Source organism: Montipora capricornis, chromosome 8 (genome assembly GCF_036669925.1).
Source record: "Montipora capricornis isolate CH-2021 chromosome 8, ASM3666992v2, whole genome shotgun sequence".
NCBI classification, from domain to species: Eukaryota; Metazoa; Cnidaria; class Anthozoa; order Scleractinia; family Acroporidae; genus Montipora; species Montipora capricornis.
In genome coordinates this window covers 23,841,227-23,857,680 of record NC_090890.1, presented here as the reverse complement: position 1 = coordinate 23,857,680, position 16,454 = coordinate 23,841,227, and the positions used below count along the sequence as shown (strand labels likewise).

The 16,454-nt window shown below is 41.7% G+C and overlaps 2 protein-coding genes across 2 annotated transcripts; both read right to left on the bottom strand.

Moving 5' to 3' along the window:
• Nucleotides 1-783: 783 nt before the first annotated feature.
• LOC138013859 (uncharacterized) lies at nucleotides 784-1,203 on the bottom strand. Its single transcript, XM_068860904.1, has one exon. It carries the CDS (start codon nucleotides 1,201-1,203, stop codon nucleotides 784-786), a length of 420 nt encoding a protein of 139 aa, XP_068717005.1.
• A 6,774-nt stretch (nucleotides 1,204-7,977) lies between these two features.
• On the bottom strand, nucleotides 7,978-14,227 carry LOC138060493 (uncharacterized). Its single transcript, XM_068906289.1, has 5 exons — nucleotides 13,871-14,227; nucleotides 11,157-12,647; nucleotides 10,197-10,256; nucleotides 9,483-9,689; nucleotides 7,978-8,465 (listed from the first exon to the last, which is right to left on the bottom strand). The coding sequence occupies exons 1-5, from the start codon at nucleotides 13,935-13,937 to the stop codon at nucleotides 8,026-8,028; spliced, it is 2,265 nt and encodes a 754-aa protein (XP_068762390.1). The 5' UTR covers nucleotides 13,938-14,227; the 3' UTR covers nucleotides 7,978-8,025.
• Between the last annotated feature and the right edge of the window lie 2,227 nt (nucleotides 14,228-16,454).

The following is a 16,454-nucleotide window of genomic DNA, read 5'->3' as shown; positions in this document are numbered from 1 at the left end:
TGAACGCAATTTTTACAATTGCGTAGAGAAGCCTGAAAAATTCAGGACTTCAACGGGGTTTGAACCCGTGACCTCGCGATTCCGGTGCGACGCTCTAACCAACTGAGCTATGAAGCCACTGACGTTGGGAGCTGGTCATTTGTGGGTTCTAATGGTCCCGTGAGGAATGAATCAATGAGTCGACAACAGTTGTGGACATCTGAAACAATCAATTGGGTGATGTGGTGTTTCTTTGGCAATTTCATGGGGTGTGCTGCATCATAAAGTAACTCGGTCCAATCGCCCTCCTACACCTATCTAATCCACAATAGGAGTAAGAGGTTTCAGGTGGCTCTGTCTTTTGACTTTGACTTTTGACTTTTGACTTTTGACTTTTGTCTTTTGACTTTTTGACTTTTGACTTTACCTCCAATCAAATCTTTCATCTCTTCAGTAAATCTTTCCTTTTGTGCTTGTTTCACCCTCAGTTTTCCAGCTCTCTCTATTTCGCCTGGGATCAATATAAGCCCACTCCTGGTGACGACACCTAAAGGTTTAACTCGCTTCTTCACCCTGGCCAATAATGTATCGGGCGAATCGTCTCACCCACGCTGAGACTCTTCTAAGTCGGTTCCAACTGGTGTACTTTAGTGGATTCATCAACGGTTGTGAAACGTCTGACGTAGAGGTTATCTTCGGTTTAACTATCTCAAATAGACATTCATATCAACGCTCTTCATGCACTACGCATTTTCCTTGAGGCCAGTCATCTTCATTCTCATACAGGAACTGAGGTCCACTAAACTAGCGATGCTCACTTGTCAGCACCTTTGCGTGTAGCCCGCGAGTCGCATCATCGGCACAATTCAAATCGGTGGGGACATCTAGCCACTGTCTGTGACTAGACGTTTGATGAATCTGTGATACTCGGTGGGCAACAAAAGTCTTACACCTTCTCGACTGACCCTGGATCCAGAAAATGACGTCCTTACTGTCTATCCATAGTGTACAGTTCTCGAACGGTGTCTCTAACAGCTCTGACACCTTCCTTGCCAATCTAAGACCCAACACTGCTGCCATGAGCTCTAACCTCGGAACTGGTATCGCTTTCGTAGGTGCGACCTTCGCTTTCGCTGCAATAAATCGCACAGTCACTTCACCATCTTTGCATTTGTGCCGCACGTAACTTACATCCGCATAAGCCAACAACGACGCGTCTACCATAGTATGGATAAATGTGTCAGCAACATTTTCCTCAGCAACACGATAGCACCTTGGAACTTGGACTCCGGAATGTTTTGGTAACTGACTGAATCATTCTTGACACGTCTTCTTTAAGTCACTGGGAAACTCATCATCCCAACCTAAACCCAGTAACCACGTCTTCTGCATATCCATCCTGGCTCTCATTGTGAATGGTGCCAGCATCTGCAAACAGCATAGTTTCTTTTAAAACTCTCGCTTGGTATCCTGCAGGGGGTTTAACTTGAAGGTAAACATATCTGTCTCATCGTTCCCTAACGCCTTCAAGCCAGGTAGTTCAGACTCCTCAATATTAACATTTGCCACACGATCTTCCACAGGAACATCTCTCAGCACCTCTGGCCTGTTACTACACCAACGCCGTATCTTGAAGCCAGCCTTGCCAAGCAACTCTCTGAGCTGGTCTCGAACTTTAATCGCTTCATCGTCCTTCTTCAATGACGTCCTAATGTCATCCATGTACATTTGTGATAGGATTATGGCCACTGCTAGTGGGTAGTCATCTCTGTTATCTTCTGCATGTTGTCGCACAACGTACTGGGCCAAGTAAGGGGAAGCACGACCACCAAAGATCAATTTCATCGCTTCATAGACTTCGGGAAGTCTCGAAAGGTCTAGCCCTCTCCACAGGAAGCGGTGGTACCGTCTGTCTTGCTTTGCCATGGTGACTTGTGAGAACATCTCCGTCAGATCTGCTACCAGGGCTACAGGATTTCTGCGGAAACGCAATAGCACATCAAAGACATCCTGCTGCAGTTTTGGTCCAGGTAAAATGGCATCATTAAGGCTTACTCCTCCATATCTGGCTGCTGAATCGTAAACTATCTTCACTTTGGTGGTCTCTTTGTCTTCTCTTACTACAGGAAAATGAGGTAGGTACCAACTTGGACCATCATCAATTTCTCCTGGCTCCAGCTCCCGGATGTAACCCTTGGCTTCCATCACCTGGCAGTATTTCTTAGCAACGTCCGGCCTCCTCTGTAGGTGTTTCTCAAGAGAGCACAGCCGGTCCTCGGCAGTCGTACTGTTGCAATGCAACGGCGGTTCATCATCCTTCCATGGGAATGCCACTCTATAGTGCCCCTCAGCGTAACACCTTCACTCTGCCACCTTCCACGCAGCAAGCACTTCATCTGCAGTCAAGGGCTTCTTTGATCGGTGATTCCCACCACTTCTTCATCCCACATCTTCCGCATCAGTTCATCGGCCTTCATTTCTGGAGTAACGTTTGTATGGAGTGTGTAGACACAGTTAGCCATATTGCACGCGTTTGCTGTTTATGAGACATGTTTAACAATTGTCCATCCGAGTGGTGTCTTTACCCCTACAGGCTCCCCCGGTTTTCCTATGCGATGTTCAAGTGGTAGAAGGAGTTCCTCATAATAATCACTTCCAATCAGTACATCAACTTCCCCATGTTCAACTGGCTTTCTAATGTCCAGATCGCGAAGATGGTCTAGTTTCCTCACATTGGGCGACCAGTCAATTGCTGTCATTTCACAATTTTTGAGAGTTGTCCACAGAAATACACGCTTCCTAACGTTCCCATCCATACTCTCTATGCACACATTTACAGTTTTGCTATCTGTCACGAAAACAGCAACACGGAGTGGTTTACGCTCAGTGTCCAAACTCAATATATCAGCGATTTCCTCCTTAAGGTAAAATGACCCAGAACCACCATCAAGAAAGGCGTTTGCTCTGATCTTTGTTCCGTTTTCCCCTTCCAGTATGAGTCGTATGAGTTGGTGTGCCGGTTGCGGACGTCTCTCCTATAGCTGCTTGCGAGGGGTGGAATGTCTCAGCTGACAGGTTTAACTGTGGCGGCTCTATGGCTGCATGAAGTTGTGGGTTTGTGTGTCCCTTTTAGCGAGCAACGTTCGACTCGATGTCTTCTTTTGAGGCAACGAAAGCACAAACCCAACTTCTTTGCTAATTCCCATCGTTCCTTTACAGTTAATCTCTTCCAAGTTTCACACGATATCAGTACATGTTCTCCTTTGCACACAAAACATTCTACTTTATCTTCTGAATTTGCATGAGTATCATTCCGCGCATCCTTCTTTTTCTTGAACCACTTGGATCTGTTTGAATTTGACTTGGGTTTCTCTTTTTCAGGATTCTCTTTAGTACTGGCACAGCCAAAAGCCATCTCTTGGACTTGAACCTCTGTTTCCAGCCACTCATCAAGATCGTTAAGGTCAACTTCCTTTGGCTGCAATTCCAACTTTCGTCTGCTCCACCTTACGGCAATGTTCGGAGGCAATTTCGCTATAATCTGTTGCATATTATCTGCTGCTCGTAAATATTCTTCATGACCATAAGTCTTCAGGGTTCTCACAATGTTGTGCAAGTTGTCAACAAACAATCGCAAACTTGAAGTTTTTTCGTCCTAAACTGCTGGTATCTCCAGAAACTTGTTGATCGGTGACTTTGAAATAAGGGTGAGGTTTCCAAATCGTTTGGTCAACTCTGCAATAGCCTTGTCATACATTGTACCATCAAAAAACATCCAAGCTATAGCTTTTTCGGCATTTCCTTTAACTGATGCCTTCATAGATATCATTTTCTGTGTTTTGGAAAGCTGTTGGTCATGCACTAAGGGTTTAAACATGTGACACCAGTTCGGCAAACGCACAAGGATCTCCATCAAATACAGGTAAGTTATGTTTGGGGAGTGGAGTCACCATTGATGACTTTGAAAGGACAGACTGTGAGAAATCCACAATTCTTTCTTTGCTAGGTAAATGCTTAGCACGGTCATTCTCTTTCCCTTCACTTGCTTCTTCCCACTTAGGCCTAACTGTTTTCAGCCATTCCTTAACTTTCTGTTTCGAGTCCTCAACATCATTTTTAGGGACATATTGTTTGACCTGAACGTGTTGTCTCAGTCTTTACCTTGTCCTCTTCCACGGAGTTATGTTCATAATCTTTCATGCGATCAGACAGATTAGATTCATCTAGCTCTTCTTTTCAACAGCAATGCCTCAATTTCCTTCCTACCTGCCTAGTGTTCAGCTTCCTGAATTGCTGAATTTCAAGTTGAGCTTTCTGTGCTGCGATCTTAGCTTCCAATTGAGCTTTCTCTTTAAGCTGCTTTACTTTCAGTTTAGCTAGATCAGTTTAGCTAGATCACTAGCGTGTGTTTTGACTTCACCATAATCACTTACTTACTTACGCTTAGTACCCCTCCTGGGGCATAGGCCACCTACAAGAGTTCTCCAGCTATCTCTGTCCTAAGCTTTCCTTTCTAGCTGACTCCAGGTCAGCCCCAATCTTATTATGTCTGCTTCCAAGTCCCGTCTCCACGAATTCCTAGGCCGTCCCCTTTTCCTCTTCCCAGGGGATTCCAAGACAGGGCTTGTCTTGTGATATTGGTAGAAGTCTTTCAGACAGTATGGCCTTTCCATCTCCAACGTCTCATCATGATCTCAGCATCTGGAGGCCTCTTCTGGAGGCCCTCGTTGTTGATGGTGATTGACCAACGTATCCGCAAGATTCTTCGTAGACATGAGTTGATAAAGGTCTGCACCTTCTTTGTAGTTGCAACTGTTGTTCTCCAAGTCTCTTAGCCATATTATAGTAGAACAGGTTTGACATTGCTGTTAAAGATCCTAATCTTAGTCTGAAGTGTCAGACCATAATCAACAGTTCTACAAATCAGTTCCTCAACAAGTGCTTGGGACTCCATTAACCATGTATCTGCTCCCTGCAGCTCCTCATCGTCATTACACGAAGCTTGAAATTCTCTGTGATTTTTGATCAATTGATCCCACGCTCGATTGAGTTGAGTACATGAAAGCTCAATTAACTTACGGTCTTTCCGTTCCTTCAGGTACTCCATTATAATATTCATCTTCCGCGTCAAATTCGCTCTCATCGATTTCTTCTGTTCTTGATTGTCTGGAGCTTGTTTTGACCGGAAACTTCGGTGTAATCGCTCAAATACCGCGGCAGGTTTCTTTCACGTGTCACGATTCCACTTTGCTCGTCCACATATGACACTTCCACAAGCGATTTCCCAGATTTCTCCGCCATGCTTCGATTTTGCGACTGTGTAATCTAAACACCGATCTGATTCTCCTGCATCCGGCTCAAAGGACCACTATGGATATTCTAGGGCGCGAGAAATTCTGTTCGAATGCCCGGTTCAAAGATCAAAAACTACAGTACTTCTATGTGCTCATACAAGCTCTCTTTATTCAACTAGATCCAGTCCCCACACGGGGATACGCCTGACGCTTACAAACAAACAAGTTCAGGTTGGTCGCATGTCTACCAGGTAAAAAGAAAGAGAAGTTCAAGGGCTGCCAAGGTCATAACCGCCGTTGTTGTGGCCTTAGCATGGCAACCAGTGATTTACTGCAACGTAATATCACGTGTTCAAACAATGTTATCGTGTTCAAACAATGAACGTGTTCAAACAATGATCTGCGCTTCAAAGCAAAGGAATAGTTGCTAAAAGAATTTTTTACGATCTTTCTAAATATTATTTGTGATCGTTACAGTAAAAGAATCGTTTCAACTCTATGGTAACAACAATCTTGGACAAAACTCTTGGGAAAAATTCTAGCTTAAGCATCATTTGACATGCACTTACAAAGTCTATTGGTCCTTCCCCCCCTCCCCCCAAACCAATATGTTGACCATTTGATGCAAATTTTGCATTTTAAATATACTGTGCAAGCCTTTGCCCGTTTTTTAACCAACATTAGAATGGGGGAGGTGGGAAAGTGGGAAGAATGTAATCTTTATTACACAGACAAATGAGAGCGTCACATTTTCCCAACGAGTTTTGTCCAAGATTGAATGTGGTCATATTTGTCATGTATTTCCAATTGAAGTTTACCTCAGTTTGTACTCATAGTATATATCAAAAGCTTTTTTTTGCGAGTGTACTGTGAATTATAGCGACTTCCAAACAACTTTCTGAGCGTGCTCAAAAGGTTGGATATCGCGGTTTGAAACTGCCTCCCGGCTGCAAATCCACCTTTGTCTCTTTGCGTTGTTATTAGGCACCCATGATCGGCACTCATTTCTCTTCAAAATGGCAAGTGAAAATATTGGCTCCAACGTCGATTCCAGGGCCTTTCCCTTCCCCACCCCAGAGAGAGCAAAAGACGAAAGACCCTGGTTCATGTTGGTCACGTTTGGTCTTTCTTCCATCGCTCCTTCTAGGGTGGACTAAGGAGAGGCCCTGGGAACGAGATGGGAAGACATCACATTTGTCGCATGTGATCACGCTTGGGTCGTGTTTTATTGTAATCAACCGTCTTACGTTGGTTGAGGTTTTTCGTGTTCTATTGGAACAAAAAGTTTTCGGTTGGTTTGGATGATTTACTTTTCAACCAGCATCAAACTAGGTTGAATCGATTGAAAAAGCATAGGCAGCAACCGCTGTCGTTCACGCGGGCTTTTTAAATTCGCCCGCGCGGGCTCCAGACATGTTGTTTTCCCTCAATTTGTCAACGCGGAGAAGTCTGGTAATGGCTGTTCATAGGAGTTACCGCTCGTTTCAATTGAAATGGTTGGAAAAGTGTTCCATTGGGAATCCTCAACCGCTTCAACCCGGCTACACCGGTTGCGGTTGAAACGGTTGATCCTAGTAGAACAAGACCTTAATCTACGCAATCCAACAACGTAATGAACCCGAACTCTGTAATTGTCAAGTCTTCTAGCGATTGGACACTAATTGGGGACACTGAACAGAGAAATCAAATCAAACTTTTCCAGGTGATCTGGTGACGTAATTCGGAGGACTGGGAAGGAAAATTTTTAAGCCTTTATCCCACAACCGCGCGCGGCCTTATTTTCGAATTCAACATGGCAGAGGCGAGGTTAGATCTTGTCGGGTCTACTTGAATGTTCATTCAGTAACAGGAAATGTGGTAGACACGTAATGATCTGTTGAGTTTTGGCGATGGCAATACTGCAGGGAGTTTAGAAACAACAACTAAGGCCGCGCGCGGTTGTAGGATACGGCGTTAGAATTTTTCTTCCCTGTCCTCCAAATTACGTCACCAAGAAGACGAGAAAACTGACCAGAATATTCGGGGATTAGAATAGAGAACCAATAAACTCAACCCCACAAAGATTATATTAACTGAGGGGAGGGGCCTATGAGTAGGAGCAAGCAACTTCCATATATTTCTGTCACTGAGTTTTCACAGACCGATTTATTTTTTCATTGAATTTCCAGCGAATGAGACTGCCGCAGGAGCCCGATGACCAATCACAGGAAACTAACTTGACGTCATAGCGTCACCGAACCGGGACTTCCTTTGTTGTTTTGCGGCAAAGGTAGTCCAATAATAGATTGGTCTGTAAAAATGCCGTGACATAGTCTTAGTATGGAAGTTGTTCGCTCCTAGTCACAGGCTCCTGCTGAGGGTCGTAGAAATAAAAGTCCCTTTGTTTAATGGTTTAAGAACATTTTCTCCGATCTTCGAGTGAGAATCTGTATTAATGTCAATGATCACAATTATTGAAAAATAGGGACATTAGTAGTTCAATAGCCCATTTTCGTAATATCGAATATTCAGCCTTGATAGTGAGGCAGTGAGGAGAAAAACGATAGAAACACATTGGAATGAATGTAAAAACATTTACATATCATCCACTTTCCTTTGTCTTTGTCCTCACTGCCTCACTATCAAGCTGAATTTTAATATATCGAAAGAGGCGTATTATTTAGTTTCTTTTATTCGTTTATTCTTCATTTTTTTTTTTTTGGCAATTTGAAAGTCTGTTTTTCAAAGTCTTAACCTTGAAATTTCTCCAATATCATTTCACTACTTTATCAATGTTCGCTAGAAGATCCTTGTAAATAATCTCTGCCATCTTTTCATACCCAGCAGGCCTCAGGTGCAAGCCTTCTTCCCACAAGCGTTTGCGCTCCTTGTTGGTTAAAGAATATCTCGGGAATTTTTTCGCCAAGTCACAAAGGGTTGTAAAGTCGTTGGTCTTTGCGTAGTGTCTTAGCTTTTCATTGATGTAATTTCTTTCCAATCTCGTGTTTTTGCACGGTGGTCTATCTGATTCTTCGCAGTCCATTTCCGGTATGGTAACCACCATCGTTTTCGCGCCAAAACGATGACTAGTAATGTGCAGGTCGATGATGTGTTCCAACGCTGTGTCCCAGGCCCTTCTTCTGTGAGTGTGGCCATTATGAACGATATCATTCGTACCAGCTAAGATTATAACCCACTGATATTTGACTTTTCCTGGTGAGCAAAAAATAACAAAAAGTCCTCGTTTATTTCATGACTACAGTACGTCAGAATGTCCGTTTGTAGGAACTAGTGCGCGCCACCCATTTATTGCATCTTTCATAGACAAGTGCATATTGAAGTTCAAATTCCAATCGACTTTATCCTTTTTTAATGCCGTCAATCAAATTTGGTCAACAGAAATCGACCAAGTATATCAAAATATACCAATAACAACCGTGAATGAAACATTAACCCGTGACACAGCGATTGACGGCAGAGGCAGAGAAAAACGAATGAGTTGATTGATTAACAGTCCTCATTTTAATGAAAAGCAGAATAAATGTCCGTTCGTTCGACAGCCAACTTGTATAGTTGGAACTAGTCTGAAGGTGAGGAGCTTTACCCTCATCCTCTTGGGTAACCCCTTAGGGTCTCCCCTAAGTCAAGATTTGTAATTTGACTCTTCGAGTTTTTGTCCTCTGTCAAAACTGCAGAAGTTGTTTTTAGTGTTCTTAAGCACTTTTTCGCTTTTTGAAAAAAAATAACCCTTTTTGGCTTTTAGGGCAACATTTCGGCTCTTCCCGTATTTTGGGCAAGTTAGAGCAACATTTTGTCTTCAAGAACAATGTTGTAAGAATAGGCGTGCTTATGAAATTATCCAAGGGAATTTTTCACAATTTTAGCAATTTTTGAGCCCTACTTTTAAATTGGTACCTTTTCTTTGAGCATTCGAGCACTATTTTGTCATGGAACGCGTTGCCTTGCGATAAAGGACTGGAACTTTTCCCGCTTTACCAATTGGATATTTAAACGTTGTGTTTCGTATTCTTCGTCGGGTTCTTTTTACATATTTTAGCACTTTTTTCCTAGTTTTGAAGCTCTCTTTTGCGTTTTTCCAGCGCAATCGGAACGTGCCTAATTGAGCGTCACAACACTTGGAGGGAGATGGTAGTTCTAGTCTCTGCAGTGTATCTTGTTTAACAAAGTTAAAGACTAGCTCTCAAAGAATTATCAGTAAAATAAACTCACTGTTTTTTAGATGCTTTTGAAGAGACGCGGACATTTCGTAAGCCTCAGCTCCGTCCTTAGCCACTGTCTCCATGATATAGCAAGTATGTTCGTCTTTGTTCAAGAGATACTCGAGGGTCTTGGCGTAAGGGGTGTGACTTTTGTCGTCGCTATGGAAACCATTTGTTAGGCTATCACCAAGGGCAAGTATGGACATCGTCTTTACTCCTGAGGAGAACAAAGAGCACTCACAATTTTCTGATACCATTGCCAAACTTAATTCATTCACTTTAATAAAAGGAAAGGACATCCGAAAGAGAAAACTTGACATCAAAGGTTATCACTATTGAGGATATCCGCCCGCAACCGGATGTAATTGACTGAGGGTAGATTTTGATGAGGGAGGAATAGCGGAGTACCCTCGTCATCGGATTGAGATCGACTGAGACAATTTTCTTCTTAGTAGAACATGAGGGGCCCCCTGAAAGGTCAAAAGGAGGGTTGGGGGTGTCTTGAATTTCCCTTTATTAGGGCTCATTTCTATTCTATCCTTTCCGGCTTTTAAAAATAAGTGGTAAGCATCTATTGGGTATAATCAAGCTCATAAATATGGGAATATTGATTTTTGCATCAAAGACGTTTTCCCCTACACCCCTCCCCCCCCCCCCCCTCTTCCCCACCCTCCGACTTAAATAATGAATGGTCCCTAATAAGCCTATCAGAGATACCAGTTACCTGATTTGCCCATTTTCGTGCATTTATTTCTTGTTTCTGTGTCTTTGGCTCCGGTAATTGCTGTGATTACAATTTAAAAACAAAAATTAAAGAAACTAGATCGCGTCAAGAGTTGTCCGGTGAAAATTAGACAGAGACTATCTTAATGTAAGTTAACTTTTTATTATTTCATGTAAAAAATAACTTCTTTGAAGTTTACATATCCTAAGGGCTGAACTTGAGTACTCCTTTTATGTAACCTTACCCCTATATCCTCCTGCTACAAACCCCTGGATTACCATGGCTGAATAGCCCAGACAATGTAGAACATATGATTGGTCTTCTTTTATTAGCCGTTTGTAATGGGTGTTTTAGTGTTTCTCGAAAGCTCCGAAACGTTTTGCGCTTATTGGTGCATTCCTCTGTAATGTGCAAAAACAAGATTTTCCGAGTGATAAAAGTTGACATTTATTGCTGGTTCCCTTGATGAAAACGTAATACTTTAAGACCTGATTTGCGCAATTTCAAAGTAGCTTTTCCGGCCTAAGACATATTCGAGACATTTCATAAAAAGGAAGTCAAGCTTTCCTCTTGGCCTTAGAAGAGAAGAGATTGTTCTTTGTCCCAGAATTTGTACTTTAGAGCGAGTTTCAATCGAGTGTCGTAAAACCAAAACCAACCTAATTACTTTGGCCAATCAAAAAGGACGGAGACAATCCAGTAAACCAATCAAACCTTGAAGTAATTACGCGTAGCCGACACAAAACGCGGGAAAATGTGCACGCGCTAGCCACGATTGGTTTTGGTTTTACTTCTGATTGGTTGAAAAAGTGGCGCGAGAACTTTGAACCAATCACTGAGTAAAGTAATCATAAACCAAAGCAATTCGCTAATTACTTTCGACACTCAATTGAAAACCGCTCTATGCAAAGTCTTTACTCCATACTTATAACAACCTCTAACAAGTAAACGTAAGCTGACCTGTATGAGTTTTCCTTGTTGCAGATGATCCCTTAGTTGAGACCCTCTGGGAAGGTTTCCACTGCAGGTGGTGTCTGCTGTGAGTTAAGTAGCTTCCACCACTACCTGACCCCTCCCCGCTGCCGCTTGAAACCCATTGACTATGGGATGGAATGCTGGTTCTTTTGTAGTTCAACGGCAAAGTTATCTTAGGAAACCCTCTCACCTTGGCAGATCTAAGAGACATGTAAGGACTCACTCGTTTGATATCGAAAATGCCTTGTTCACTGCCAGACTGCTTCTTATTTAAATTTTGGCTTTCTGCTTGAATATGTGACATGGTTTTTTGTTTCAATGACTGAGGCGAGACTTCAGTAGTTTTCTTTAATTTTTTGCCTGTTCGGGAAACTAATGGCGGATTGGCAGTAAGTTCTCCGCTAAGATCTTCGCCGTTCTCATCCAAATCGGTTTCCTTCCAAGTGTGGGTTGAATCTTCGAATCCGGATTGCTGAAATTTCTCAATTGCTATTTCCGAAGCGATGCTTGGGTTTAATATCAATGCTGTTGAGTGCTTTGGGGAATGTGCACTGACAGCAACCGATGTTTTATTTTCACTCTGCACAAATGTATCTCCTCCAGAACCAGAGAAAAGAAGAGTTGGCTGAAGATTTGAAAAGAATGACTCCTGTGCGTCGGACGATCCATCTGGAGAGTCAAATATAAAGTCTTCATCAGCGCTAAAATATGGTGGTTCCGTTTTCCATCCTGTGTCTGCTTCTTTTAACTCTTGCTTGTCGGCCTTGGACTTAAAATCAATACCTACAGGCAGAGCTTTCCTTTCAGCTGATGAGCCAACAAACTTCAAGCCTTTCTTTGACGCTTTTGAGTTAACAGATTTTAGACGATTGCGCTGCGCTTCTAAAGCATATAGATCGGCTTGTATTCCGGTCAGCTGTGGCCGGAGTAGCGAGTTGACATAGCTAAAACGAGAATGCTTTTCTAACTGCCCTGTGTTGTGGATTGGAAGAAAATATTGAAAAGCAAGGAGCCTATTGCCACGTTTTTCTTCTGAAAACTTTACTGGTTCATTTAAACCTGTCCCTTGTGACTCCAGATAACTTTCCACAAGTGAGGCTGCCTTCATAATGTTTCGCCCTTCCATTGAATTTTTGCCGTATTTATTAAGCTCAATATCTGACTTCTTTGCTTGAGTAAAAAATCGATTTAAATCGATCCCCTCTTCATTCGAGTGCCTCTCTTGATTTATTTCTAAACTCTTTCGCAACCGTTCAGATAATTTTGATGACACCTCTTGATCCAAATTTTGAATCGATCTCATTGTGCTTTTCTCCTTCCCAGAGTGTAATTTACTGAGCGATGAAGCGGAGACAGAAAATTTTCTGGTTTTGCCGAAACTTTTTTCCTCTTTATTGTTTTCCTTCAGTATTTCAGGATGCGCAAAGTAACTGTCCAATGCCTGCTTCCGGTTTTCGCTAGCTGCGCTAGCATTTCCTGGAAAATAAGACATGTAAAAACTACTTTTATATAAAGATTTTCGAATGTAGCGTCTCTGCACTTTCAAGAAACTATACAATTAGAAGGATTGACTCTATATCACTGTACGACCAAGAAGACATGTGATTCCAAATCATATAAAACAGAGATCTATATAAGAAAATAATTCTTTAGAGTTGATTCAGAGCTACCCTCACAATAGAAATTTTTAAGGTAGCTCTATTTTGGCTCCAGAGCATTTTTTTACCTTTGTACCTACCAAAGTTTCACCTAAGCTTGCTGATCACTTTCCAGCTATAAAACAAGGGTCATTGACTTCGTTTTTGAGATATATGTGTTTCCATACAAAATATGAGGCGTTTTTAGATGGTTTCCTGTTGCTATGGTCACCTATTACGCCATAATAATGAGCACATCTTGTTAATTAAGCAAGAATTGGGGTTTCATGAGGTACCGCAAAATTGCTGTTGTGGGAAAAGTGTTGTCAAGTCGATCCTTGTAGTAAGATAGACTCTTGAAAGTCTTGAAACTGGTTTGAGCCGTCTTAAATGAATGCTCCCCTAATCAACACAAAACGTTACAGTATATTTGAAACAGGTTATTAATTTAGTCTTGATTTATTGCTTTAACACAACTGATAAGGTCTTATCTGCTTCGGTTATGCCATTGGTCGCAAAATATCTGCTATAATGCTTATTTACGTTGAATACATCAATGAAACCCATTTGGAACACCATGTTTTCCCAGGGTTCAATTAATTCAGCTTAATAGTGAGTAACAGAAGTTGGTTAAGAATTTCATTCATACTAAAACCATTTTTCCGCTTTTATAACAGATGAAACTACCGGTAGATTTCCTAATTTAGAAACTTGTGCAATTTTTCGCCTCTTTTAATGGAAAACTACATAAATCTATCTTTCGAAAGCACCATCGAGAAGTAGTGCGATTGTAATAGCGCAATACTTCGACTCTCCGGGCAGGTTATTCTCCTGCTATTTAAAGGTTGTGGTGTTATATGAAAGGACAAGTACAGCTTCTCTTCATCTCAGCGGGTGAAGCTGTTTTCAACTGGTTAGAAGTAAGTAAAATGCTTGCTTAATCACGTAAGCGTTTTTAGGCAAGTTAACAGATTTCCCTCTTAACATCTTACTCAACATTTTAAGTACGACGAACTTAGAAATGTGTTTTTAAAGTGTAAGAAATTACAACTTTTTACCAACCTGCCAAGACACTCAGCAAAATACAGGTTATAAGCGCCTTCCTTAGCAACCAGACATCTTGTGCCATGCTCTTGATATCTATGTTGTTGACTTCTAGCTCAGTCAATAACTCCACGGTTAAAATAGCCGAAAACACGCTGCTACGAACGCCCGAATGTCCACAAGAAATTTTTGACTAGAGATGCTTCTTGTACATAAACTTTGCTTGACTGAAACTACCCGAAACTTAACAAGTCAGGTCATCTTTCATTAAAAGGTAACAATTTTCGACGGGATTTTTTTCTTTGCCTTTAACGCACACCATGATTTGCCTGTAATCGACCTTGTAATTGAGAGGTAAATATTTCCTTCACAGAAGAAAACTGTGTGCGACAGGGAATAGAAAACCTGCTTTAGTGAGAATAAGCGACTGGTAGACAATTTATAAACTGTACTCTTATTACGACATGCTTGACTTGGCGTGTCCATTTATCAACACTCTTCACTGGCTTTTCGTCTTTCAAAAATCGCAGAGTTTATTATTCTTTCAGGGAAAGGAAAATGGCTTGCAGTTTATTTAACGCAGGAGTTCGTCATCTTGCATGCTCTGAAAGGCTTAAGTTGCCACCGTTGTTAGTTATTAGCTAATTTTGGGGGCCAACCGTATCAAACCGATAATGTTGGAGATAAGCGAAAGGATTTCAGCAAGCATAAGTGAAATGTGAATAAAGTAAAAAAACTACGTCAAGCTGCCTTATCAAATGAGAGATTACCCGTTACAAATCATTTTTCCCTTTTGCGTAATGCGCAGGCACAATCACCATGTATCAATATGCATTGAAAACATAGCATATCTAAAACAAAATGAATTTAAATTTAAGGAGGCTCGAAATAGTTTCTCAATTTTTCAAAGAAATAAACACATTCTGTCCTTAGATACAGTTAGGGTAATCATATCAGGACGAAATTTGGCCAGGGTATTAAGTACCCATCGTAGATTTCTCACATTATATTTTGCTCCAAAATAACGTTACCATAGTAACGATATTAGGCATTTCTTTGAGCCTTAAAATCTACATATGTTGTCTTTTTTGAAGAAACAGGACGGTGAAATTTTCCCATTCCGCGTCACCAGGAAATGTTAGAAATACTCTCTAAAATATTTAAAATTCAACAAAATCTGTAGGCCAGTTTTTCGGGAAAATCAGTTTTTTTGAAATGTGTCTGTAACTTTTTTTTTCACCTACAGAATTTTTTTAAATTTGAAAGACAAACGGTTTAAATTAATCTAAGTTAACATGCAAAAAATGAAAAAAATTCACCGTCCGGAAGCAGAGATATAAACGAGTAAAGTTGCAAAATCAGGAAAAATGAGGGGGTTACAAGATCAGCATTTACGCATGCGTCACCCACTCACTCGAGTCCGCGCGTGAGTGGAGCTACAGGCCAACACAAACGGATTTAAGTGCCATTAAGCCGTTTGTGTAGAAGTTTCGTAGTTTTCGTGAACAGGAGTTGTCTATTTATATTCCTTATATATAGGAATTAGGAGAAAGGGGAGCGAAATTGGCGGTATTTGTTTATTTCTGGTGACCCATTTGAATCATGAGCTGACGCGAGCAGCTTACGAAATGCGTGTGTGGCTTACGCGCGCGCGCTCAGCCGAAAACCCTTTCGAGCCTCCTTAACAATTTTTCCACTCGCGCTTGTAGGATTTGAGCTTTAGATAGGGAACGAGGCGCGTAGCGCTGAGTTGGCTATAATCATCTCATATCCAACAAGCACGAGTGGAATAATTGTTTAAAAAAAAACACCCACAAATTATAGCGGAGCTCCGCGCGCGCCGAAGGCGCGCGCGCGCGGAGCACCATAGCTAAGAAAATATGGTAACCCAAGCAGAGGGGCATTTTGTCTGCGCGTGCGCGACTTTGAGATCTCTTATGAGCGTATCCGCTGGCCCGCCATAAGCAGAAACCAAAATAATGGCGGTCTACGTGGCGAAACGTTTTCGAGTTCGTGTCGTTATCTGTGTAGTTTATCTTCCTTGCCTTACGTGTAGACGGTGTCAAAAGATCGAGAAACGGTTGGGGTGTTTATGGCAAAAAGTCACAGCAAAGTACTTTCGAATAAGGGGAAACAAAGTTGTTTTGGTGTGGAACTCTCACGTAGTCTGTAATCTTGCGAAAGTTGCACAATTCGAAGGGCTCTTCAAACACACATAAGCAGACTAGACAGACATTTTACCGCGTTAGTTTTGATTCCAACCTACGTGTTTACCTCTCCCTGTTCTCTCTTTTGCTCTGTTGGGCATTCTTGTTTGTTAAAATATCAAGAATTTCAGCTACATTATGAAAATAAATGTTCACACCCAAAGTTTACGGTAGGTTGCCTTTTTTGGTTTCAAGTTTGTTGGCATGAACGTGAACAAGCGTGAACGACGGGCCAAAAACAGCAGCATTGACCAAATTATGGTCTGAGTAAACAGCCAGAAAATAGAGAGTTGGTAATGTTACCACAGGAAAAATGTTTAGAAATTGTGGAAAGTTTGAAGCTTCTGACAGAGAGTAAGTCAGGTTAAGTCTTGGTTTCGTGTATTGCATGGAGC